A 25,708-nucleotide genomic window follows, 5' to 3' on the forward strand; every position below is an offset into this window, starting at 1 on the left:
ACCCTTTTTTCATTCCGTAGCCTGTGCCAGCCTGGTTTCCATGCTCCTGACCTTGACACGGCTACCTCGGCCTTCCCAAAGTGCCTCTGCAGAAGGGTGGGGACAGCTGCCGCCTCCCACTGTCTGTCTCCTTTGGCCCCAAGGCTGTCCACTCCTCACACCCACTCCTAAGGCCTATGGTCTAAAGGTCAGCACAGGCCACCACTCTCTCCAGCTTGTCCTTGGTTCTTCCCCTCACCCAAACTTCAAATTCCAGAACATGCTGGGGGGCTCTTCTTTTTCCATCTCTGATGCTGAACCCCAGGTCTAAGCCCCTTATCTCTCACCTGCGTCTGTTCAAGCCCCTTGTGCATATCCACACAGAGGTCATATCTGTGTCACCTGCCTAAAGCTCATCAGCCTGTGGTCATCCTGCTTCAGGCCTGCCACCAGCTTTCCTCTGTGCTGAGAACAAGGCTGAGCCCCACAGGCACCCTGTGCCTCTGCAATCCCTTGCCTGTGACCATAGCTGGAACCAGGGACCTGGGCTCTAGGGAGTGACCTCTCAGCCTCTGCCTTTGGCCCTCATCCCTCTTCATGACCTCCTCACCACTACCCTCCCAATTAGTGAAGGGCTTACACTCCAGTGTTTGTGCCTGAAATGTATCCCAAGAGTCTGGTTCACCCAGGAGGAGAGGGCTGGATGCAGTGACAGCCATGTAAACGCACTTGCAGGCCACTGACTAGTCGCTCGTGGACTCCAGGTATGTGGGGGTGAAGAGGGAGTCCCAGAGGGCTCCTAACCCCTCAGCGTTCAGGAGGGGTGAGCTCAGGTTAGGCGTTCTTGGGCTACGTGCACAAGCCCAACTGGTGGGAGCCCGGTGACACAGAGCTCTAGGAGACAGTGGGCCGCATGGCCCCACATGGGACCGGAGCCGCAGCAGGGAAAGCTCTGTTGCCTTATGCGTGGACTCACTGAGGCCCGCCCAGCAAGGACCATGGGTAGTCACAGCCACATTCCCCTGTGGCCCACACCCAGGACTACCTGCCTCTCCACCTCAAGGAACAGGACCCCACATGGGAGAAGCCATGGACAATGAGAACTGTGGGAATCCAGGGCCCCCAGTGCCCACAACAGGAGGTGCTACTGGGAAGGACACATCTGACATTGGAAGCTTTATTTTTGAACCTCACACGGACACAGAGGACAGAGGGCTGGACGCAGAGGCTGAAGGAGGCTTGTGTACGTGAGCTTGGCAGTCCTGCTCCAAGGGGCAAACCTTCAGGCTGTTGTCCATCGGTCCGTCCCTCCAGCTGCACCCAGTGACCACATGCACCTGGCCCAAGGCATGGCCAGGCCACTCTGGGCTGCAGATCCACCCAAGAGCCTTTGACAAATGAGGGTTTACATTTCTGTAGGTCATTTTGGAACTTAGTTTTCTAGGTATTAAAACCACTTGGATTTTGTAAGTACCTGGTGAAGTCATCAGGTAAATTAAAGGACTTTTGAAAAAAGATTCCCATTTCTGATTTCGCGTAATATCTGACAGATGCCATCAAGAATAAGCGTTAAGGTATAAAAATACTATATATATGTATATATAAAACAGCAACAAAACTAAACCACACTTTTAGAGTAGATGTGCTGTGCCAGAGAACACCACATAGTTTAAATGCATTTATGATCCTGGCATCACCTCCCAAACTTCAAGGAAAAAAATATTTTAAATAATTTAAATAAAAGTCACAGGATGATATTTACTGTTTAGGAATTTAAAAGGGTGGAACATTCCAACACTTTACCAGCACATCTGGTTGTGGTCTCGTGTGTGAATGTCCTTCCCTGAAGCCAGCTCACGGTCTGTTCTTTTGGTTTCAAGAGGAGCTTGGGTTTTTCAGAAGACCAACAAAAAAAGTGGTAAGGGTTTTTGTTGGTATCAATTACCAACAAAACAAAACAAAACAAGGCCTCCTAAGACCACTAGTAAAAATGTTTCAATGCCATCACAAAAGACAATACAAAAACCAAAGTGCTCAAATCGAAGGAGCAGTAAACTTGCCCAGAACATATAAAAGCTTTAAATAGAAGTTTAGTATATACAAAATTCGGTCAGAAGAATTTGAGAAGATTCTTCAGTTTACGTGAAGCTCTTACGGAGAAGTGCTCGGGAGCCCTGCCCTCACCCCCAGGACCCCCATTTCCCTCATCCTCTTGGAGCCTCAGACACAGCACTGAGGCTCATGGAGGCACCAAGGCAAGAAGGGAGGTGTCAGTTTAGGTGAAGTTTTCAAAGAGGAGTACTCCTCAATGAAGGCGTCTTTCTGTCCTTTCAAAGTTGCCACTAAGGACCGAAGCTGCAGGTGACCATGCTTCACGTGCCAGCTCAAGTGCGGCGTCTTCAGGTTTCTGACCGTGGCAATGAGTGTGCCATGCGTGCAGGACTGTGCCCTGGGAGCCTGAAGGCTGTATAGCTGCACATGAACTCAAACACGGGGCTGCTCTGGGACAACCTACATCTGGGGGGGGGAGGGGGCGGGGGGGGGGGCACGCCAGCTCAGGAAGCAGCAGCCTGCTGGAGCACCTGTACACGCAGAGGCCTACACGGCTGTACAGAGATCTGCCTCCGATACTTGGAGACATGCGTATACACTAGCTTGCACTCCCGTGCCCTCACCCACAGCAAGGCAGCGCCATTTCCCCACGTTCCAAGGCTTAACCCGAGAGACGGTGCCAAAAGGGAAACTAGGTGAGCAGCTGTGCCAAAACCACCCAGGGGGGCCATGGGCTCTGGGGCTCAGGAGGGCTGGAAGGAGGAAAGGGACCTCCCACCGGACTAGAAGCCGTTCTCAGCCTTCCCAGCCAGCTCACATTTGCCACGGGGCTGACCTTGTCTTTCAGACATTGGCCCGGCAGAGAAACCTCTGGGCACGCTGCCCTTCTCTCTCCCTGCCTCCCTGGGCCCTCTCTTCCTGCCCCCACCCCCAGCAATGGGGGCTCAGGGGTCTCCAGCTACACTGGAGGCCCCACCAGACCCCTGGAGCTGCTGGCCAGGCCTAGCAGCTGGAGTCAGGCTCAAACACTGAAAAACAGAACTTATTTGGGAATGATTTTTGACCTCCATGCTCTGAACATTGGCCAAAATTCTGCACAGTGCCCTCTCCCTGCAGAGGCACAGGTGGATGGTTGAGACACAGGACTTAGAAGACCACCCAGATCCCTTCTGTATCAGTTCAAGGGACAGAACTAGTGGGGCACAAGAGACCCATATTCATTTACAAAGTTTAAATAGGTCTTAGAACTTTAACCTTTCCTGAAAAAAATGTTAAAACAATCTCCCAAATCTCAAGTTTGGAAGTTTATCCTGCTCATTCTGGCCTCTTTCATATGCAAAAGTAATTCTTTTTCTTCAAGTACATCAGAATAGAAAAGGAAATCCGATTTTACTCGGTCCAGTGCGTTAAACTCTAACTCTGTGGACCACCCACCCTCAGCAACTGATGCAGAAGCCCCACCGCCAGGGCCCTGCCGGACTGCAGCCTAAATAGCGTGCCCCTGCAGACCCCTTTGCTAATGCTTGCTTTCTAGATAGGGAAGCTGTTGGCTTAAATAAACAAGATGTTCCATTAGGCATATTTCTCTATTTATGGCTTATCTAAAATGTAATCAGTGGTGTCTTCTGTTTTTGAGCAAGGCTTAAAAAAAAAAAAAAGGTCCCTTGGCATATAGATTCATTGGCTGCTTCTGGAAGATTCTTAAATGAGCACTATGCCTTAACAGTTCATCTGCAAGAGGAACAGTCCATTTGTAGTTTCACGAATTAGGGGAAAAAAGTGGGCTATAGTACCCTCATTCCAAAAGAGAGGAATGAACTTGCTCTCTAAAAAGACCCTAACCCTGTAGTCCGCAGAAATTCAGTTTGGTTTTCTATCAAATGTGAAAGAGCACAACCAAACTCTATCGTAAAGGCATAGGTTAAAAGAAGGTATTAACTAGACGGATAAGTCATCAGTTGGTTAATTCTTTCTCTGGAACTTGAGAAGAAAAGGTCATTGAAACATTTCGGAAACAGCCATGTACATGAACAGGACAGAGGCTGAGGGGACACCTTACCACCAGAACAGCTGGGAGAGGCCAGCCTACAAGGTTCAAAGTTCAAGAAATACTGTCATCCAGGATGCTCCTAGGTTTCCGTTACATTTACAGTTTCACAAAATAGGATTCAGAAGAGAACAAAGTTTTCACTTTACTCCCAACCATTGTCTTTGATCATGTGGGCAAGCTCAATAATAAATTTTCCTTCCTTATATTTCTGACTGCTCTCAAAGGCATGTTCCTTGAAAAAAAAAAAAGTAGAAAGAAGGTGTCAGGACAGAATCGATTTCACTTTGGCTTCACTGCATGCTTGGTAAAGAAAATAAGTGGATGGTATTAAATCTCCCCAGGTGATCTGTGTGCAGTACTGACCAGGGCCGGGGCGGGGGGGGGGGGGGGGGGGGGGGGGGGGGGCGGCGGGGGGCAGGGTCTGTCTCGGTGACAAGCACACCTAGGACAGGACAGGCCACTCCTACTCGTTGTGAAGTTGCTGATAAACTCACAGGGAAAGGCTAATTCAAATTTGCTACCGAGCCTCTACCACGTGCGAGGCAGTCTGGGACAGGACAGGCCACTCCTACTCGTTGTGAAGTTGCTGATAAACTCACAGGGAAAGGCTAATTCAAATTTGCTACCGAGCCTCTACCACGTGCGAGGCAGTCTGGGAGGCTGAGGAGCCAGAGCCTCCTTGCAGGGACTGCGGATAAGTGGCAAGCGAAGGCAACTATGCCAAGTGCCCTGGAGGTCATTCAAGACGTTGGAAGAAGAGAAGGCCCTTGGGTGGGCAGTGAGGGTGGAGCGGAACGGGCTGGGGGTGTGTGCAGGCCTCACCAAGCCCATCTCCATGTGTGATGGGGAATGCAGAGAATAGGAACAATCAGGAATTACAGAAAGAGGGAGAGCAGCTGGCCCTGACCAAGATGACCAGAATCGCTGCAGAAGAGCACGTCATGAAGGCAGGTGCCAGCCACACCCAGACACGCCTCTCAGATGCCAGAGCCCAGGGTGGACGTGCACTCAATGGCCAGGGGGCACCAGGTGTGCAGGCCAGAGGGACAAATCTGGGAGTTGACAGGAGGGGTGGGGAAAACGGGAGCAGGGAGTGTGGGGGAGCAGAAGCTGCCCACAGGCCAAACCTCTGATGGGCAGGGGGAGGCCAGGCCTCAGTGGGCGCGGCGGAAACTTCTGAGCACCACAGACGGTTCTGCTTGCCATCGCTACTGCTAAGTAATGTCAGCAGCCACCACAGGCCTGGCCAGTCGGCGAGCGTCCCCCAGACAGGTGGGACCCTCCCCTCATTCCAGGGGCCCCTCAGGGGCCTAGGTCTGCAGGGTGGGACTGTGAGGCATGGCTGTCACCCCTGCCCTGGGAGCGCAGGTGTGCCTATGTGATTACATCTATCTTTAGTTGGCTCAGAATTTCTATCTTAAAACATGGATTGACACTTCCAGGGGGAGGGCTTACTCCTTCGCGAATTTTGTGTCTGTTAGTAATGTGTTTTATCTGGTAATCTGTGCAGTGTCCAAGAGGTTGGAATAGACAGTTACTTACATATTTCCATCCAAGCGTGGTTTTGCAGTTTTCACAGTAGATGTCTGCGACCGCGTGCAGGCCAGTAAGAAGGACCCTCTCCTCAGCGGGGCCACAGCCCACGTTCACCCTACAGGGGAGGAGGCAGGAAATCGCTGGAGACCAGAGCATTTCCCCTGGCTCCCGCCTTAGGTGGTTATTTCTCCAGCTAGCTGGTTACCAAAGGCACCAGTGTTTCTTCTTAATGCCCCACCTTCCCGCCCCCTGCCCACCACCACCTTGTATGAGAAGGAACAACTGTTCATTTCCCCAGGAGAATTCCAAGATGGGCCAGGTTCCTAGGGAGGTGACAGTTCTGTGGTGCATAGCGCAGTAAAATTCAAACCCACCACAAATGGGGCACAGACCACACCGCATGTGGGAGCTAGTTCCTCAGGTAAGAGCACACTCTTCCCTGAAACTCTGACTGGAGGGTACAATTCTTTAAGATCACTTAAAAACACTTGACCTGGGGTGCTTGAGTGGCTCAGTTGGTTAAGCGTCCAACTTTCGGTTTTGGCTCAGGTCATGATCCCAAGGTTGTGGGATCGAGCCCCATGACAGGCTCCATGCTGAGTGTAGGGCCTGCTTAAGATTCTCTCTTCTCTCCCTCTCCCTGGCTCGTACGCACCCTCTTGCTCTCAAAATAAAAAAAATAAAAAGGGGAGCCTGGGTGGCTCAGTTGGTTAAGCATCCGACTTCGGCTCAGGTCATGATCTCCCAGTTTGTGAGTTCAAGCCCTTGCATTAGGCTCTGTGCTGACAGCTCAGAGCCTGGAGCCTGCCTCAGATTCTGTGTTTCCCTCTCTTTCCACCCCTCCCTCACTTGCACTCTCTTTCAAAATTAACATTAAAAAAATTTTTTTAAATGAAAATAAAAATTTTTCAAAAACCCTCTGGTCATTCTAGCCTTTGAGTAATTGTTTGCACGGATGTACAGAAGCAATAAATGTAATGTGACCATGAACACAGCAGGTCCACAGGCCAACGGCAGTGGTACTCACACAGAATTGAAGAGGTAGGCTCGTCCCTGACTTCCCTGAAAAGACTGCAAAGAAGAAAAAGCTGTCACATGTCTGTTGTGGTAAGATGAAAAGGGATGGTGAGTTTTGCATTTTGGAATAAAGGTGGAGACACTTTTTCAGGTCATGGCCTCAACGTGAGTAGAGGGCCAAGCTGAGGAACGGCTACCACAGGCCTCCGGGGCTCTGGACCCCACACAGGACCCAGGAGTCACAGTGCTCCCAGACCCTGGACAGACATTTCACTGGAGCAAGACCTTTGTGGTAAGCCACTGTGACTTGGGGGCTTTTTGTTACTGTGGTATAACCTAGCTTGAGGCTACCAGTGTTTTGACTGAGTTATATAGCTTTTAGGGGCGCCTGGGTGGCTGAGTCCGTTGGGCAACTGACTCTTGGTTTTGACACAGGTCATGATCTCACAGTTTGTGAGTTTGAGCCCTGCATGGGGGACGGGGAGAGGGGGTGGTGCTGTGCGTTGATAGCACGAAGCCTATTTGGGATTCTCTCTCCCCCTTTCTCTGTCCCTCCCCTACTCGCTCACATGTGTGCTCTCTCTCCCAAAATAAATAAACTTAAAAAAAAAAAAAAGAAATATACAGCTTTCAGATTAAGAAGAGTTTTCAAGTGGTTTTCTAGAATAAGGAATATTACATCATGGCCAATTTAACAAATAATCATCTCATAGGTTTTCCTGCACATCCTTATCAGCCTTCAATTCGGTAGACCAATTTTCCTAATTCTCTCACCTACTCTGCAAATCCTTACTTGTTTAAACAGGGTTTGGATCAGTGATATGGTCAGATCTGAGGTTCGGGTTTAGATAGAAGTCAGACTAGAGTGCGGGCCTACAAACTTCCGTAAACGAGGCCAGCTGATAAATATTTTAGGCTTTGGGGGCCACGCGGCCTCTGTTGCAACTACTCTGGCGTGATACATAAATAGACGAATGTGGCTGTGATCCAATAATACTTCACAGAAAACAGGTGGTGTGCCAGATGTGGGCCACAGATAAAATCAGAGCCTTCTAACAACTAGACCTGCCTGTACCAGGAATAGTTCCCCTGGACCAAGGCATTGCTTACTAGTGACAAAGATGGCCCCAGAGGCTCGTGAACACCTGTCAAGACAATACCTCTGTCCTCATATGAACTGGATTCTGCTCTACATGGTAACTTACGGACTAACAATGTATGGAAGGAAAAGCAGCAGTTTCCTGTATCACCAGCTGAAATGCAAGGTCTGATGCCTCTTGGCAGACCGTGTGCTTGGTGCATTTAGGTTCTCAGCATGACTTTCATCCTGAGATACTCAGTTAAGGTCACGGCTGTTTCCACCTAGCAGGTCTCTACTTTCAATGTAATTAAAAAAACAGTCTTTCGGGCTCGTTGAAAGAAGCATCCCAAATTCCTTTTGGCCCACCCCATGATGGGGCCTCCAGCATGCTTCAGAACCAACACCATGATGATGCCAACAAACACCTATGCCCTCTGAGATGGCATGGCTCAGGGAGGTCACCAAGCCACACAGCCCCATCTGGCGGTCACAGAGTGGCTCTGCCTTCCACAAACTCAGACACTGTGACACACACGGAGCCTGCCTTGGAAGGCACCCAAGAAACCAGGAACCGAGGCCCTCGCATTTCTGACTTGAATCTTCTGAATGGACAAAGGAGCCACAGCAGCGAGAGCACAGGAACTCTCTGCCTCGTTTCACGGTGTTTATTTTAGATGATAAACAGAAATGAGACAACCGTTCATTATCACCTAGCTAAAACACAAGTAGGCAAGCAATCTTCCTACTGACTAAAGTGCGAAGCTTAAGCAGGGATTCCTGAAAGGCCCAACTTCCTGACTTTGTTTTTGAAGGAGCATGAGGTTCACGTAGCCCAAGAAGGCAAACCTGTGAGGATGGGGGGAGGTGGTGGTGACCTGCAAGGATGGGCAGGAGAGAACGGTCACAACTTCCCACCTACTACATTTGAATCGTTTTTACGTGTTCACAAGTGGTTGAGTATAGACCTCAAACGCTGCTAAAAAAGGGTCCAACTTAATAATAAGGAATTGGGCTGTTCTTTTCTCATCTACTAGGCTGCTCCTGGTCCTACACAGAGTGCCCAGGGCAGCTGCCATGGCCCTGTTCAGAGTGTCCATCCTGACGATTTTTCTAAAAGATCCTCTCTTCAGGGTGCCCGGGTGGCTCAGTTGGTTAAACGTGCAACTCTTGATTTCGGCTTAGGTCATGATCTCACAGTTTTGCGTAATCTGTGCTTATAGCACGATAGCACTTACAGCATGATCTGCACTTACATCACAGAACCTGCTTGGCATTCTCGCTCTCAAAATAAATAAAACATAAAAAAAAAAAAAAAAGATCCTCTTTCCCCCATTCCTCTATGATAGGCTAGTTTTCTCCTTAAGCATTCTGAGTTTTTAAAATTTCTTAATTCCCTTATTATTAAACTCTTCCCACAGATTTGCTAGACTTCCTTTGTTCCTTTGATGTGTTTTGGTTTTACATTAACTTTACTGCTCTGACAAACTAACCTACTCCTCTTGCTTTTTGTGATTTTCTATCCCTCCAAAACCCACCCACTGCACAAACACCACGACCAACACACTAAGCACACCAACTTCACAGTGCAGTCACACTCCACCATGCACGAAACTTTCATCAATGCTGCCCAGGAGTCTCTACACTTCCCGGACACAACAGACCCTCAAAGTCACACAATGGTTAAATGTTTGTCTACGAATTAGGTCTGATCATCCTCAGGGGGATCTCATCATTTTCTGGGCACAAACCACTTGCCTTAGAGATCAGCTCATCATGATTGGCCAGGTGGGCTCTGCAGTGGACACAGCTGTACGTTCGGTGACAGTTTGGCAGATAAGCTTGGAAAGTTTTGGATTTTGTCATCTTCACCATCTCGGCAGGGCACTCCTCGCTCAGCTCAGGGCTGGCACCGGAAGAACCGCGGCTCTGCTGGGCTCTCTGACAAAAGAGACACTGAAATATGCATGCAAGAGCCGTTGTTGTTCGGAGGGCGTGTGGCACTGTCCACACAGCTGGGACGAGAGAAAAATGTCACAACCTGTCAATGAATCAAGACAAAGTAGTGGGTTATGGAGGGAACAAAATACGTCAAGGAGGCATGTTCAGGAGGTATGTGTTTTGAGGAATAGGGTGGGGGGGGCCAGAACTGGAAGATCTAATTCTTTAATATTATACCTAAAGAATACTAATACCTCGGGGCACCTAGGTGGCTCGGTCAGTTAAGCTTCTGACTTCAGCTTAGGTCATGATCTCATGGTTTGTGGGTTCAAGTCCCATGTCAGGCTCTATGCTAACAGCTCAGAGCCTGGAGTCTGCTTTAGATTCTATATCTCCCTCTCTCTGCCCCTCCTCTGCTCATGCTCTGTCTCAAAATGAATAAAAATTAAAAAAAAAAATTACATGAGTCCAGAAATAAACCCTTGTGTAGGGTCAAATGATTTTAAACAAGGGTGCTATGATTCATTAGGGCAGTTTTTTCAACAAGTGGTTCTGGGAAAACTAGATACTCACATGCAAAAGAATGAAGTTAGACCCTTATTTAACACCGCATACAAAAACTGACTCAAAAAATAGATGCCTGGGTGGCATAGTCGGTTAAGTGTCTTTGGCTTGGGTCATGATCTTATGGTTCTCGAGTTTAAGCCCTGCATTGGGCTCCCCGCTGTCAGCATGGGGCCCACGTCAAATCTTCTGTCACCACCCCCCCACACACACCGCCCCTACTTGCTGCCTCTCAAAACAACAGTGAAAAAAATTAACTCAGGATGGATCAAAGACCTAAATGTATGAATGGAAACTATAAAACTCCTAGAAGAAAATATAGGGGAAAACGCTTACAATATTGATGTGGCTTGATTTCTTGAAAAGGACAGTAAAAGCTCAGAAAAATATTTAGATTTATAGAAGGTAAAGTGGGAGAAAAATGGGGCAGAGCACCTGCAGAACACCAAAGAAAAGGAAATAAAGGTCTTAGAAGTATCCAGAAGGAGAGGGAAAACTACCTTTCAACAGAACAACTTCCCAAGTAAAATAACAGAATCCAGAGGGTAGTCAGGAAAGGTAACTTTAAGGTCCTGAAAGATAATATCTGGCTATTCCAGAGTTCTATATCCGGTGAAAATATCTTTCAAGAATTCCGGAATGACATTATCAGAAAACTATAAAGGTTGACTTCAGCAAAATACCACTAAAGGAAGTACAAGGATGTGTGTGCTTCAGACAGAAGAAAAACAATACTACCTAAACGTCAGAGTCTAAAAAAAGGAATGGTGAATAAAGAAGATGGTAAATAGGTGAGTAAAAGAACAGCAGTGTCGTTTTGTACAGCTTTAAAAAGATAGGACAGTAGGTGCACCTGGGTGGCTCAGTCGGCTGAGCATCTGACTCTTGATTTCAGCTTAAGTCATAATCTCAGTTGTAGGATCAAGCCCCACATCAAGCTAAATGGTAGTTTAAGGTGTCAGACTGGATAGAAGACAAAATTCATCTAAGATGCAATTTACAAGAGACATATATATTTTTTTAAGTTATTTATTTATTTTGAAAGAGAGTGCAAGTGGGGGAGGGGCAGAGAAAGAGAGAGACACAGAGAGACTCAGAATCCGAGGCAGGCTCCAGGCTCAGAGCTGTCAGCACAGAGCCTGACGTGGGGCTCGAACTCACAAACTGTGAGATCATGACCCGAGCTGAAGTCAGACGCTTAACTGACCGAGCCACCCAGGCGCCCCTACAAGAGACATATCTTAAACATAAGGACACAGAATGGTTGAAAGATGAAGCTAGAACCTGGGTGATAGCAACACAGACATACAGTTTATAATTATTTGCTAACAATATATTTGTTTTATGTATTAAAAAAAATTTTTTTTAATGTTTAGAGAGAGACAGAGAGAGAGGGAGACAGAGAGACAGAGCATGAGTGGGTGAGGGGCAGAGAAAGGAAGACACAGAATCCAAAGCAGGCTCAAGGCTCCGAACTGCCAGCACAAAGCCTGACACGGGGCTCGAACCCATGAACTGTGAGATAATGACCTGAGCGAAGTCAGGTGCTTAAGCCACCCATGTGCCCCTGTTTTGTGTATTTATTATATGCATGTGATTCACAATAAAGTAGCTAAAACAGCAAAAGGACAGGGCACCTGGCTGACTCAGTCTGTAGAGCATGCAACTCTTGATCTTAGGGTTGTGGGATCCAGCCCTGTGTTGGGTGTAGAGATTACTTAAAAAAAAAATAAAGCAGTAAAACCTGAAATCATTGTTGCACTATATGCCAACTAACTTGGATGTAAATTAAAAAAATAAAAATTAAAAAAAAGTGTAAATCTGACTACTTAATAACATAGCCTCAAAATATATAAATCAAACATTGATAGAACCGTAAGGAGAAACAGATAAATCTTTAATCACAGTAGGATTACTGATTATTATATAAAGCATAAACATGGTATACTTATTACATATGTATAGTATACTTAATATACAGCATATATAGTATAAATATACTCCTATTTTATTCTTTTCAGTGACTGGCAGAGCAGACAAACACAAATGAATAGACACAGAAGATGTGCATGATGTGATGGACCAACTAGACATAAAAGACAGGGAGAAAACTGTATCTAAGAACTTCAGAATCCACATTCATTTAAAGCACACAAACATTCAGAAAAGCCAAACACACAAGTCTCAACCAACTTCCAAGGATTGAAAACACAATATATTCTCTGACCACAAAACACTAAATTTAGATATCAATAAGAAAATACCACAAGAGAAAATTTTCATACGCTTAGAAATTCAGAAATGTACTACTTTCTACACAAATAAATGGAAAGATATTCTGTGCTCATGGACTGGAAGAATATTGTTAAAATGCTCATACTACCCAAAGCAATCCATAGATTCAATGCAATCCCAAACAAAATACCAACGGCATTTTTCAGAGAACTAGAACAAAGAATCCTAAAATTTGTATAAAACCACAAAAGATCCCGAACAGCCAAAGCAATCTTGAAAAAGAAGAACAAAGTTGGAGGTATCATAGTCCTTAATTTCAAACTATACTACAAATGAACAGTAATCAAAACAGTATGGTACTGGCACAAAAACAGACACACAGGGGTGCCTGGGTGGCTCAGTCGGTTCAGCTTCCAACTTCAGTTCAGGTGTGATATCGCAGTTCATGAGTTCAAGCCCCACGCTGGGCTCTGTGCTGACAGCTCAGAGCCTGGAGCCTGCTTCAGATTCTGTATCTCCCTCTCTCCCTGACCCTCCCCTGCTCACATTCTCTCTCTCAAATATGAACATTAAAAAGATTAAATTAAAAAATATAGATTAAAAAATACAAAAAATAAATAAATAAAAACAGACACACACACATCAATGGAATGAATCAAGAGCCCAGAAAAAAACCTCACACACACAGTCAATTAATTTATGACAAGGGAGGCAAGAATATACAATAAATGGTCTTTGGGAAAACTGCAGGCAGCTACATGCAAAAAAATGAAACTGGATCACTGTCTTACATCATACACAAAAATAAATTCAAAATGGATTAAAGACTTGAATGTAAGACCAGAAAACAACAAACTCCTCGAAGAAACCAGGGGCAGTAAGCTTTTTAACATCATTCTTAGCAAAATGTATTTTGGACCAGTCTCCTTAGGCAAGGGCAATAAAAGCTAAAATAAACAAATAGGATTACATCAAACTGGAAAGCTTTTCCACAGCAAAGGAAACCATCAACAAAAGGCCACCCAGGCAATGGGAGAAGATATCTACAAATCATACATCTGATAAAGGGTTAATAACCAAAATATATAAAGGACTTACACAACTTAAAAATAAACAACCTGATTAAAAATGGGCAGGAGAGGGGGGCGCCTTGGTGGCTCAGTCAGTTAAACATCCGACTTCAGCTCAGGTCATCTCATTGTAAGTTTGAGCCCTGCATCAGGCTCTGTGCTGACAGCTCAGAGCCTGGCCTGCTTCAGGTTCTGTACCTCTCTCTCTCTGTCCCTCCCCTACTCATGCTCTGTCACTCTGTCTCTCTCTCAAAAAAGAAATAAACATATAAAAAATTTTTTAAAAAATGGGCAAAGAGGGCACTTGGCTGGCTCAGTCGGTGGAGCATGCAACTCTTCATCTCAGGGTCATGAGTTTGAGTCCCATGCTGACTATGAAGCCTACTTAAAAAAATGGGCAGAGGACGTTAATAGACATTCTTCAACAGAAGACATACAAATGGCCACCAGACACGTGAAAAGCTACTCAACATCACTCACTCATCATCAGGGAAATACAAATCAAAACTGTAAGGAGCTATCACCTCACACCTGTCAGACTGGCTATTATCAACAAGACAAAAAATTAACAAGTGTTGGTGAGGATGTGGAGAAAAGGGAAGCAATGGAAGCAGCCCAAGTGTCCATCGATAGATGAATGGATAAAGAAGAAACGGAATACTACACAGCCATAAAAAGAATGAAATCTTACCATCTCACCATGAAATCTTACATGGATCAACATCAACAGTACTATACTAGGTGAAATAAGTCGGACAGAGAAAGACCAATACCATACAATCTCACTTATATCTAAAGAAAAAACAAAAACAGACTCACAGATCCAGAAAACAAATGGTTGGTTACCAGAGGGGGCAGGCATTGGGGGAATGGGCAAAACAGGTCAAGGGGATTAAGAGGTAGGAACTTCCATTTAGAAAATAAAGATGTCATGGGGATGTAATGTACAGATAGAGAATATAGTCAGTAATTCTGTAATAACTTTGTATGGGGACAGAGGATAGCTAGATTTATGGTGGGGATCATTTCATAATATATAAAATTATCCAGTCCATATGATTTACACTTGAAGCCACTAAGATATTTATTGTATGTCAATTATACTGATTTTTTTAAAAGTATAATCCAAAGAGAAAAAAAGGAACATATTTCTTTACACCCATGGGTCTAAGGACAATGAAAATTAGAAGATATTTTGAATTAAACAGTAAGTACTTCCTAGTATTTACAAGGAAACATAAAATCTTCTAGAAGGTAGATTAGAAAATAAGACAGGTGGAATTAATGAACTAAACACCCATCTTTCAGATGTTAGAAAACTGACAGAGAAACCTAAAGAAAATATATAGAAATAGTAAAAAATTCAATGCAACAGACAAGAAAAACATGGATATACAAGGTTCAATGAAGCCAAAAGTTTGTTCTCAGAAAGACTAATAAAACTGATAAAGCTTTGTTCCAATGATTGGAGGGAAGGTGGGGAGTGGGGGAGAGATCAGATCAAAGCAATAACCTGGCAGAAATAGAAATGGAATATCACTTTCTTTGAGTGAGATTTACGGATGTTGTGATCAATTTAATATATTTGAAAATGCAGGGGCGCCTGGGTGGCGCAGTCGGTTAAGCGTCCGACTTCAGCCAGGTCACGATCTCGCGATCCGTGAGTTCGAGCCCCGCGTCAGGCTCTGGGCTGATGGCTCGGAGCCTGGAGCCTGTTTCCGATTCTGTGTCTCCCTCTCTCTCTGACCCTCCCCCGTTCGTGCTCTGTCTCTCTCTGTCCCAAAAATAAAATAAAAAACGTTGAAAAAAAAAAAAATTAAAAAAAAAAAAAAAAAAAGAAAATGCAAACCACACACATAAATTCCTGGAAGAAATACAACTGAAAAATAGGACTCAGGAAGAAAAGAGCAAACCTGAATTCAGATCTGATTAACATTAGTGAAATCAAAGTGAACACAGCTAGCTTAACTTGATACTAAACCTTGACCAGGGCAGTGAAAGAATAAAATTCACTATAATTTTCTTCTCATAAGCCAAAATGCAAACATCCTAAATCATACTACCAAACAGAATCAAATACTATTTTAAAAGGATAATAAAATACAATTAGGTTGACTTTATCACAAGAATACAAAATCATTTAACGTTAGAAAATTTAGTTAATAAAATGTACTGCCTATGGTTCCCTCAATCTGTTTATCTCAATAGATGCAGAGAAAGCATTTGACAAAATTTAACATCCATTCGCAATTTTAACATTCCATGAAGACTAAGGGACATCAGGGAACTTCCTTATCTGTTAATTTTATAGGTACCTGTTATAGATAGATTTTATAGATATCTGTTAAGATACCTATAAAGATGAAAAAACCCACAGTGAACATCATGTTCAATGGTCAGACTTAGAAAACATTCTTTTTGAGATCAGGAATGAACCTCCATATCACCACTTTCATTCAGCACTTCCAGAAATCCCAGCCAGCTGGGGAAGGCAAGGCAAGAAGGCATAAAGATTAGAATGGAAAATATACACTTCTACAACAGTGTAACAACACAAAGTAAGAATAAATTCAAAGATCTGAAACACCTTTACAAGAATAGTATACAACTTTGAGGGACAATAAGGAATACCTTAATAAATGGAGAGATACACCAAGATCAGGACTGGAAGATATTATAAACATATGAATTCTCCTCAAAGTAATTTTTATTATTTTCAAAGTTGTATTTATTTTGAGAGTGCACACACACATGCAAGCGGGGAAGGGGCAGAAGGAGGGGTGGAGAGAATCCCAAGCAGGCTCAGTGCTGTCAGCGCAGAGCCCAAAGTGGGGCTTGATCCCACGAACCAGGAGATCATGACCTGGGCCAAAGCCAAGAGTTGGATGCTCAACCTACTAAGCCACCCAGGCCATAGGCACCCCTTTTTTTTTTTTTTTTTTAATTAAGCAGGCTTCACACCCAGCACAGAGCCCAGTGTGGGGCTTAAACTCACGACCCTGAGATCAAGACCTGAGTGAAGATCAAGAGTCAGATGCCTAACCGACTGAGCTATCCAGATGCCCCAAAGTAATTTTTAAATTAAATCCAATTCAAATAAAAATCGAGGAAGATGTGTTGAGGTGTGTGTGTGTGTGTGTGCACCCATATGCAAGCCAGGGAGCCAGCAAGAGAGATGTAATTTTAAAACTTCTCCTAGAAGTGTCTGTAGGGGAGGGAAAAGTTTTCTCAACACTCTTGGGGTCCCTGGCTGGGTCTAAAAATTAAACTGGCAAAAACAGATTAGCAGGAGAAAAGCACACAAATTTTATTGAATGCTTACATGTACCTGGGAGCCTTCACAGAAGAATGAAGACCCAAAGAAGCAGCGGAGCAGGGAGCTTTTCTACGTTTTAGACAAAGAAACCATTTATTTGTGAAGAACTGACAAGGCAGAGGGGTTCGGGCTAGGGGCAGACCATGGTGAAGAAATAATTAGGAAGGTGGGGTAGGTTTAACAAGGTTTGTTTACACAGAATTCTTTGCCCCAAATTCCTGGTCTCTGGTGGTAAGAATTTCCATTCTCCTGGTACAGAAGGGCACCTTTCACATGGGAGTTTAATGACCTGTTTCAGGGAATAAAGGCAAAGGGGGAGGTCAGAGTGACCTTCCTCCTTCTGCCATTTTCTCAAATTCCTCCAGCTTAAGATATTTAATATGGTGACATATTTTAGGGTAGTACACCCTGAGCCCCATCATGTCAAAGGTCAAATAGTGAAGACAAGGAGTTCCTGGGTGGCTCAGTAGGTTGAGGGTCTGACTTCAGCTCAGGTCATGATCTTTCAGTTCATGAGTTTGAGCCCCGTGTTGAGCTCTGTGCTGACAGCCCACTTCAGATCCTCTGTCCCCCTTTCTCTCTGCCTCTCCCCTGCTCGTGCTCTTGCTGCTCTCTCTCAAAAATAAATATTAAAAAAAAAAAAAAAGCTTAAAAACTAGTGAGGACACTTGGACCCTCTTAAAGAGCATAAAGGAAGCATGTACTCTACCGGAGTCTGCCAGAGAGCAAGTCCTGCCATTTTCTTCCTTCCTTTCTTCTTTTTATAATGTTTATTTTTGAGTGCGAGACACAGAGTGTGAGTGGGAGAGGGGCAGAGAGAGAGACACACACACAGTCTGAAGTAGGCTCCAGGCTCTGAGCCACCCAGTTGCCCCAAGTCCTGCCATTTTCCATGGTCATCAAGGCACGGGCACAGGACAGGAAAACAGGTCAATGTGACCCGAAAGAGAGCCCAGAAACAGACCTATTCATAGATGAACACCAGATATAGCAAAGTGGTATTACACTTCACTGAGAAAGAGAGGTTTCCAAAAATGGTGCTGGACATTACAGATACCCATCTACAGGAAAAGAAAAAGCTGGATCCTACTTCATACCATAAACAAAAATTAATGGTTCATCCCATTTCCCAACAGAGAAACTCAACTACAAGAATATTGTGGGGGCACCTGGGTGCTCAGTTGGTTAAGCGTCTGACTCTTGATTTAGGCTCAGGTCATGATCTCACAGTTTGTGAGATTGAGCCCCTTGTCTGGTTCTGTACTGACAGCGTGGAGCCTGCTTGTGATTCTCTTTCTCCCTGTCTGCCCCTCCCCTGCTTGCACCCGCCCGCACTCGCTCGCTCTTGCTCTCAAAATAAATAAAAAGTAAACATTAAATAAAAAAGAATATTGTGGAGGAAATTTCCACACAAGAGACACACATCCACACCTACACATCTATCCTCCAAAATGAAGCTCCATTTCTTTCTCCAAAATATGGTCTTCTCAACCAAGTGTTAAGGTAGTTCTGAAGAAGTCTGATTATATGAGATATTCCAGATCAGTGATTCCTCAAACTTTCACTTTTTCATGATATCACATTAGTCCCAATACATTTTATCAGGTTTTTTCGGTTGCCCCAAACTACTGGACACTCTATGAATTTGAACCCTGGCATCCCTCCCATCTTTGAGGGAGGTCACAGAGGCAGGTCACAGAGGTGAGTGTCAATTCAGATACCACCTGCACCGGCCCATCTCCATCTCCTGTGTCCCCACCCAATGTCCCACACTGGCCACGTAGACGAAGTCGATCCACACACACACACATGCCCCACCCATCAGTAATGACCAATAAGGAAGGAATGAACCTGTTCTGACTTATTTTTTTTAAGTAGGCTCCACACCTGAACTCACAACCCTGAGATCAAGAGTCGCATGCTCTACCAACTAAGCCAGCCAGGTGCTTCCTGACTTTATTTCTTACCGAACTCATGTTGAGTCTGTTTTAATATCTTCACCTGAGTTTTCTCTTTTTATTGAAAGGAGGCTTAAGTTTTGTCCCTTCTTTCCTTTCTTCAGACTCCCTCTGATTCTAAAAGATTCCAAAAGCACACAGTGAAGGGGCCGACAAACAGGAATCTCAGATTATTCACAAGCTAGCTGGTCAGGTATTTGGAGTCTTGTCCCTTTAGTGGCCGAAACACTGTTCCCCATGACTGGAGAACTACAGAAACTGCCCTCCAGCCTTGAAACAAGTGATTTCAGGGCGCCTGGCTGGCTCAGTGGGCAGAGCATGTGACTCTTTGATCTCGGGGTCATGAGTTTGAGCCCCACGTCAGGGGGTAGAGTTTACTTGAAAACAAAAACACTTTTTTGTTTCACTTTTATTCATAAGAACGGAGAAAACCTCTCACTTTTAGCTCGCGTGCAATTCCCTCTGTATGGGACAACACCTTTCAAAGTGGCAAATTGCCAAGGGTTTTCTGTTTATTTTCTGCTCGATGGCATGGATGTGTGCCATTCCACTGTGAGCCTCCACTGGACGGCCCCCGCCCCAGGTGTCCTCTACCTGAGGAGCTGCCAGCGTCCAGTAGGTCTGCCTCTGTGGAACGGCCCTGTCACCTTTACTGAGCCTTGTCCATGCTCAGCACTCATGGCCAACCTTTGAAAGGCAGGAGTGTGGGGGTGCCTGGGTGGTTCAGTTGGTTGAGTGTCTGACTTCGGCTCAGGTCATGGTCTCACAGTTCGTGGGTTCGAGCCCCACATCAGGCTCTGTGCTGACAGCTTGGAGCCTGGAGCCTGCTTCAGATTCTGTCTCCCTCTCTCTCTGCCCCTCCCCCACTCATGCTCTGTCTCAAAAATAAATAAAACACTTTTAAAAATTTATTAAAAAAAAAAAAAAAAGCAGGAGTGTGTCTCATGCACACACATTTTACCATTTTGTCCTGACCTCCACCCCTGTCACCATCCCTCAAAGGGTGTCCTGGCAGAGAAACAGCCAGGCCTGGATTCATGGTCACTGAGGGGTGTGTCACACTGTGTTTTCAGTTGGCTTTTAAACTGGATATCCAGGGGTGCCTGGGTGGCTCAGTTGGTTAAGCATCCAACTTAGGCTCAGGTCATGATCTCATGGTTTTATGAGTTTGAGACCTGCATTGGGCTCTCGGCTCTCAGCACAGAGCCCACTTCAGATCTTCTGTACCCACCCTCCTTTCCCCTTGTGTGTTCACTCTCTCTCAAAAATTAAGTAAATAAGCTTAAGTAAATAAGCTGGATATCCACTGTGGCACTGGGGAAATCATGGGCAAGTTTTCAGGCAACCAGTGTACAAATGGGCTTGTACAACCAGATCTACTGGCAAGTTAAGAACCACCGTGAAGTAACTAAAAGGCAAATGCATTCAGTGAATCACGTTTACTACAGGACATTGTGTTTCTCTTGGGTTTGGAGGGCAGCAACCATCCCCCCAAAAGGTATTTGTGCAGGGTAATTTCTTAGAGCAAAAACAATATTCTGGATTTCAGAAATTTCTCTCCTAAAATAAACATGTATAATTATTTTAAGAGAATGTGAATCAGGCCCATGTCCATATGGTGCCATTATCACACTTCTAAAGACAAAAACACTGAGAAATAAAGCCCCAACCAAGCAGCTCTGACATTTACAGGATGGACTGGAGGCTGCCCGAGGGCCGCAGGCTCCCTTCCCCACACCTGGGGATACCCATCCTCTCTACTATCCGTGCCACCATGTTACCTCCCAGTATTACCGCTCCTGGCACATAAGCTCCAGTCCCAACCCACCACTTCCCCTGTGAGGAGGAAGGGAGGCACCAGGCAGAGAAAGCATTCAGCTAGAGTTCATGGTGGAAGTGGAACCCCAGGTGGGTGGCAGGGACATTAACATCCATCACAGAAAAGGAAACACAGGGGCTCTGAAGAGACTCCCAGCCCAAACCAGCACTATTTTAAGCTGTTGATTTCATGAGAATCAAAGAACTGGCAGCAACCCTAAAAGATGGGGGGGTTGTTCTTATTAGTCCCACTGAGCAGATATGGAAACTGAGGCCCAGAGAGGTTAACCAATCTGCCAAGGTTACACAGCTAGTAAGCTGTGGATTCCAAGCCATAGTCCAAGCCCTGGACCTCTGTGCCTGAAGACACATGAACAGGTGTGAACTTCACTCATCACTGCAAATTAAAGGCAGTCTGGTATGTCTTACAACCCAGCAGGTGGGCAAAAATTTTTTAAAAAGATACCACCAGGGCACCTGGCTGGCTCAGACAGAAGAGCATGCGACTCGATCTCAGGGTCGTGAGTTCAAGCCCCATGTGGGATGTTGAGATTACTTAAATAAATAAAACTTAAAAAGTTGATACCACCACTGCTGAGGGCTTGTTGTAGCCACCTGGTAACACCTATCAGCACTCCTGGGCACACACCCCTAGACCTCAGGCCCATCTGGGGCATTTTACCTAAGAACTGACATGCACATGTGCAAATAACTGGATAAAGGTTGTTACAATATTTTCAACAATAACAAAACATTAGAAACCATCTCAAGTCTAGCCAAAGGAGAAGGGTAAATGCGCTGATAAACATTTCCAAGGCTGGACCTCACCTGGGAGTAGGAAGGATGGGGGAAGGCAACTTCCCTTACACTGTATGCTTTTTGGTAACTTTTGATTTTTGACACCAAATGTATGTACTCACTGTTCAAACACACACACACAGCACGTGCATGGAAAGGCCTGGAAGGATTCACATCAATGGGCAATAGCATGAGTCTAGTTTGCCTTTGGCAGAACCAGCTTCCCTTCATACAGTCTTCCTTCTTACTTGAATTACAGGATGAAATGCTTTCCTCCACATTTCAGGAACTGCAGGCCTGGTGATCAGTGGACCCACTGGGAGAGATGAGAAGACTCCTTCAGCCCTACCGCCTATCTGGCTGCCCCCAAATAAAGCCCCCTTGGCTCTCTGGCCTCCCCCAGGCTCTGCGTCTCTGGGGGATCTGGGAAGGGGTGTCTGGGCTCTTTCAACACCCAGTGGCTAGGCGCCTCTGCTCTCCAAGCTCCAGTCCTCACTTCTCCTCCCTCCTGCCTCAAGTCCTGCCTCCACCATCTGTCTCCCACCAGACTACTGATTAATGTGCTCGCACTGAGCCCTTCTTTTGCAACAACTTGGAATACCTTCTTTTTTATTTCACCCACTGGTAACAAAGTTCCCCAGAGCCAGGGCGTTGGGACACATCCTAGCAGGGGCTACTGGCTTCCTTGGTATCAACAAGGGGGAAAGGCCAAGGCACTATCCACACACCACTGCCCTTCTCACTTGAAAGGGTGGGCTCTAGACCCAAATGCCAACGGAAGTGGGAGGACAGAGAGTATGAATCTTAACCTGTAATTATTTAATTGCATACTAAAACGAACATAATGGGGGGTGGGGTGCCTGAGTGGCTCAGTCAGTTACGCGCTTGACTTCGGCTCAGGTCATGATCTCGCAGTTCGTGAGTTCGAGCCCCAGCATGGGACTCTGCGCTACCAGCACAGAGCCTGCTTGGATCCTCTGTCTCCCTCTCTCTCTCTCCCCCAAATAAATAAACTTTAAAAAAAGTTAAAAAGAACATAATCGAACATTTGATGCCCTGTGTTGGGGCAAGAGACAGAAAAACTAGAGATGCAAAGAGCAATTAGAAGTGGGCCAGTGCTCAGGGGTGAGAGTGTGGCACCATGAGGGAGCCAGCAGGTGGGGTCTGGAAAGAAACAGGCTGCCGGGCGGTGGTATGGGGCAGGGGGGAACCAAAGGTACAAGAGGGCTCAATTCAGACCACGCCACATATTTGGTGGCCGTGGAACCTCAAGCCAAGCTGTTACCTTATCTGTGGGTAAACTGCGATTCACAAGGAGGTCCAGAGAATTACACAAGATGTCATGTCATTGCTACAGTATGACAGAGGGTTGGCAAGGGTGTCTCCACACCTCATAAGCCCCAAGGGAATCTGGTCCTGATTGTGAGGCTCTGCAGGTGCCAGATTAAGGGGCCCTTTCTTGGGTGTGGACGACAGTGGGCTGGCTCCAGGATTTCCATTTTACTATCACCAGCAGGCAGCCTTCCCAGGTGCCCCAGGGTGTCTATCACAGGAGGAATGGTGACTGCTTTTATGAATCCAACTGGCATTGTCGTCCCCAGAACCCTCAGCCCTTGGGTCTTGGCTGTTCAGAACTTTCTCCAACCTCCCCTGAGATCCTCCTGACAAAATTTCCACCCCCTAAAGGTTTTGCTGATTAGCAGATCTAACAAACATACAACCAAATGAATCTCAAATGAAGAGCATCAGAGGATGGTTTGAAAGCACTTCTATTGCTGTTTTTTTTTTTTTTTTTTTCAGTGTTCATATTTTCTACAACTGTAGGTAAGTTGTTAGTGAAGTTATTTCCGGTATCTTAGATCTAACAGAACATGTGGAAAAGGCAAAATCAAAGACCCAGCAGGTAGAGAACAGATGTCATTACACAGTCAGACAAGCCCTTACAAATTGAAAGGGATAGCAATAAATAGCCACAATGGGCTTAGTTAACAATAGGGGTTTCCTTGCTTATCTGTGTTTTAATCAGGGCTCCAAGGGTAACAGAATTTGTGTTATTAAAGTTTAGCATAGTAGCTTCTTGAAATGCCAATTTTATATCTTCCTGGCATTAAATCCACCCAGGCAGAGTCTATTGGCAATCTGACCTTGGCATTTAAAGCATTTCCAGCAGCTGAGTATTGGTTTTGCCAGCTTTGCGCATTGGAACAGCTCTGAAGTGGTTATAGGGCCACTTCATATAGGGCTGACGTGGTTATACATGCTACCGAATAACTAAGAATACTGCTTCTTCATATTCTAGTTTTCATTTATCAGTCCCCGAGGGTTTGGAAAAATGCAGTAAAACTCTATTGGCAGTCCCATTCCCTCTCCCAGCTCATCCCTGCCCCTCAGCATAGCAGTCCTTGTGAAACTGAGAGACAGGACAACGGGCAGGAATCAAAGAATAGGCATTACAGGAACACTGCCCCCAATATAAAGGGCTTTACACATTTCAGTGCTTCAAAACCGGAAAGATCTAATGTCTGGACTTCAGTTACAAGGGTGTATCCATGTCAGTTGTTCATTTTGGCAAATGCACCACAGCACTGTAGGATAGTAACAATGGGGAACACTGGGTGTGGGGCATATTGGGACTGTCTGTACTATCTTTGCAACTTTTATGGAAATCTAAAGTTATTCCATAACAAAAAGTTTGTTTAAAAAGCAAAGGTTATTGGGGCACCTGGCTGGCTCAGTCAGTGGAGCATGCAACTCTTGATCTTGGGATTGTGAGTTTGAGCCCCATGTTGGGTACAGAGATTCCTTAAAGATGAAATCTTTGAGGCCACTATTCAGATTGGTAATGAAGATCAGTTTGTTTGGTTTTTTTTTACGTGCCCAATACAGGCCAGACCCTGTGCTGTAGGTCCATGGTAGGATATGATTTTGCCCCCGTCCTACCGTGGAGAGGTTCCTACGAGAAGGAAACACTCTAACCATGGGAGGTGTAAGGGTCTAGGAGAGCCCTCAGTATTAGCATTCCTCAATTATGCCACTACTGCCACCCAAGAGCCCAGGGCCAGAAGTAGGGGAGAACAAGTGCAGGATTACTAAACTCAAAACCAGCATCAAACACAGCTCCTGGCATGGAGCAGGGACTCAGCAAACCTTTGTCACACCTACTAGATGGGAGCAGAGGTTGGAGGGTGCATGGGTGTGGGAGAGGGGCAGCTGGCTCAGATGAAACACCTGAAAGTGTTCCCTAGAGGAGGTAAGCCTCCTCTTGAGGCTTGGGTAGGAGTTTAGGAGTGAGGTGGGTGGAAAGAAGAATATTCTTGGCAAAAGAAACAACAGGTTAAAGTGTGTACGTTCTGACTACAAAGAAGAAAAAATGCAAGTGAACAGAAAAAGCTTGGGGGTGGGAAAACTGGGGTCTTCCAAAGTCATTATCTACCCAAAATGAAATTACAGCTCCCCCACCCCCACCCCTCCATCCTGGAACACAGCGCATTATCTGGACATCAAAGATGTCAGAGGCAGGCCTGGGGGAGGGGGACCCTACTTAGCAGGTTTCCCAAGCTAAGGCTTTTGCAAGCTCTGCTTTAGTAAAATCCGAGTGCCACAAGCGGGGAACTGATACGGAGGACGATTCATTTTAGTCACGATCTTTATGTGGGCAACTTGAAAACACCCCCTCCCCTTTAATAAACATTCCTAGGAGACCTCTTTTGTCCTCATTTCCCTCACCGGTCACAACATTTTTTTTTTTTTAAAGAGGGACAAGCCTATTACACACCAGGCATCTAATTCATTCTGTTAATTTTTTCGTGGCCGAAGTGGGAAGGAGACGGGGGGGGGGGGGGGGGGAGACAGGGGGACAAAATCAAAGATTAGGCTTTGTGGTCTGTTCCAACACGGAGCCAAATAGCAAATTAAAACATCAAATCAGAACAAAAACATCCACAGGTGCAGCCCGCTCGCGCCCCGCCCGCCAGCCCGGACGCCCAACAGGTGCCTCCGGGCCCCGCCCGCAGCCGCAGGAGCCTCGGGTCGCCACAAAGTAGCCGCCCGCTCAACAGCGTCCAGGCCCGCCCGTACTCACGGCCGCTCGGCGGTCCGCGCCCCGGCCCGCAGCGCCCATCCGGCCCGGGCCCCGGTCAGCGCGGGCTCGGCTCTCAGGCGGCCCCGGCGCGGCCCCGGACGCGCTGCGGCCGTTGGCGCCTCGGCAGGGCGCGAGGCATCCTCCCGCCGCCGCCCCGCGGGCCGCCTGCCCTTTGTTTTGGAGCCGCGGCCCGGCCGCGCCGCCGTTAACGGCCT

General features: G+C 46.1%; 2 protein-coding genes across 7 annotated transcripts in view; one reads left to right on the forward strand and one right to left on the reverse strand.

Moving 5' to 3' along the window:
- PPIL2 (peptidylprolyl isomerase like 2) overlaps positions 1-1,496 on the forward strand; it is a 31,182-nt gene extending 29,686 nt beyond the window's left edge. Inside the window, exon 21 of one of the 2 annotated variants that reach the window (XM_019437397.2) lies at positions 21-1,496. The gene's annotated coding sequence lies outside the window, so the exon portion shown is untranslated. The remainder of the gene's footprint in view (positions 1-20) is intronic. The other variant, XM_053902330.1, reaches the window with a different exon arrangement.
- On the reverse strand, positions 1,143-25,708 carry YPEL1 (yippee like 1). 5 transcript variants are annotated; one of them, XM_019437401.2, is made up of 6 exons: positions 25,494-25,708; positions 21,661-21,728; positions 9,471-9,753; positions 6,645-6,688; positions 5,624-5,732; positions 1,143-1,367 (listed from the first exon to the last, which is right to left on the reverse strand). In XM_019437401.2, exons 3-6 carry the CDS (start codon positions 9,585-9,587, stop codon positions 1,170-1,172), a joined length of 468 nt encoding a protein of 155 aa, XP_019292946.1. In that variant the 5' UTR covers positions 9,588-9,753; positions 21,661-21,728; positions 25,494-25,708; the 3' UTR covers positions 1,143-1,169. The 5 variants fall into 5 exon arrangements, with proteins under 5 accessions (XP_019292946.1, XP_019292945.1, XP_053758307.1 ...); XM_019437400.2 differs by lacking the exon at positions 21,661-21,728; XM_053902332.1 differs by lacking the exon at positions 21,661-21,728 and having other exon boundaries at positions 1,143-4,313; positions 25,494-25,703.

This window comes from Panthera pardus, unplaced genomic scaffold (genome assembly GCF_024362965.1).
Source record: "Panthera pardus isolate Hobbes unplaced genomic scaffold, ASM2436296v1 HiC_scaffold_15, whole genome shotgun sequence".
Lineage (NCBI taxonomy): Eukaryota > Metazoa > Chordata > Mammalia > Carnivora > Felidae > Panthera > Panthera pardus.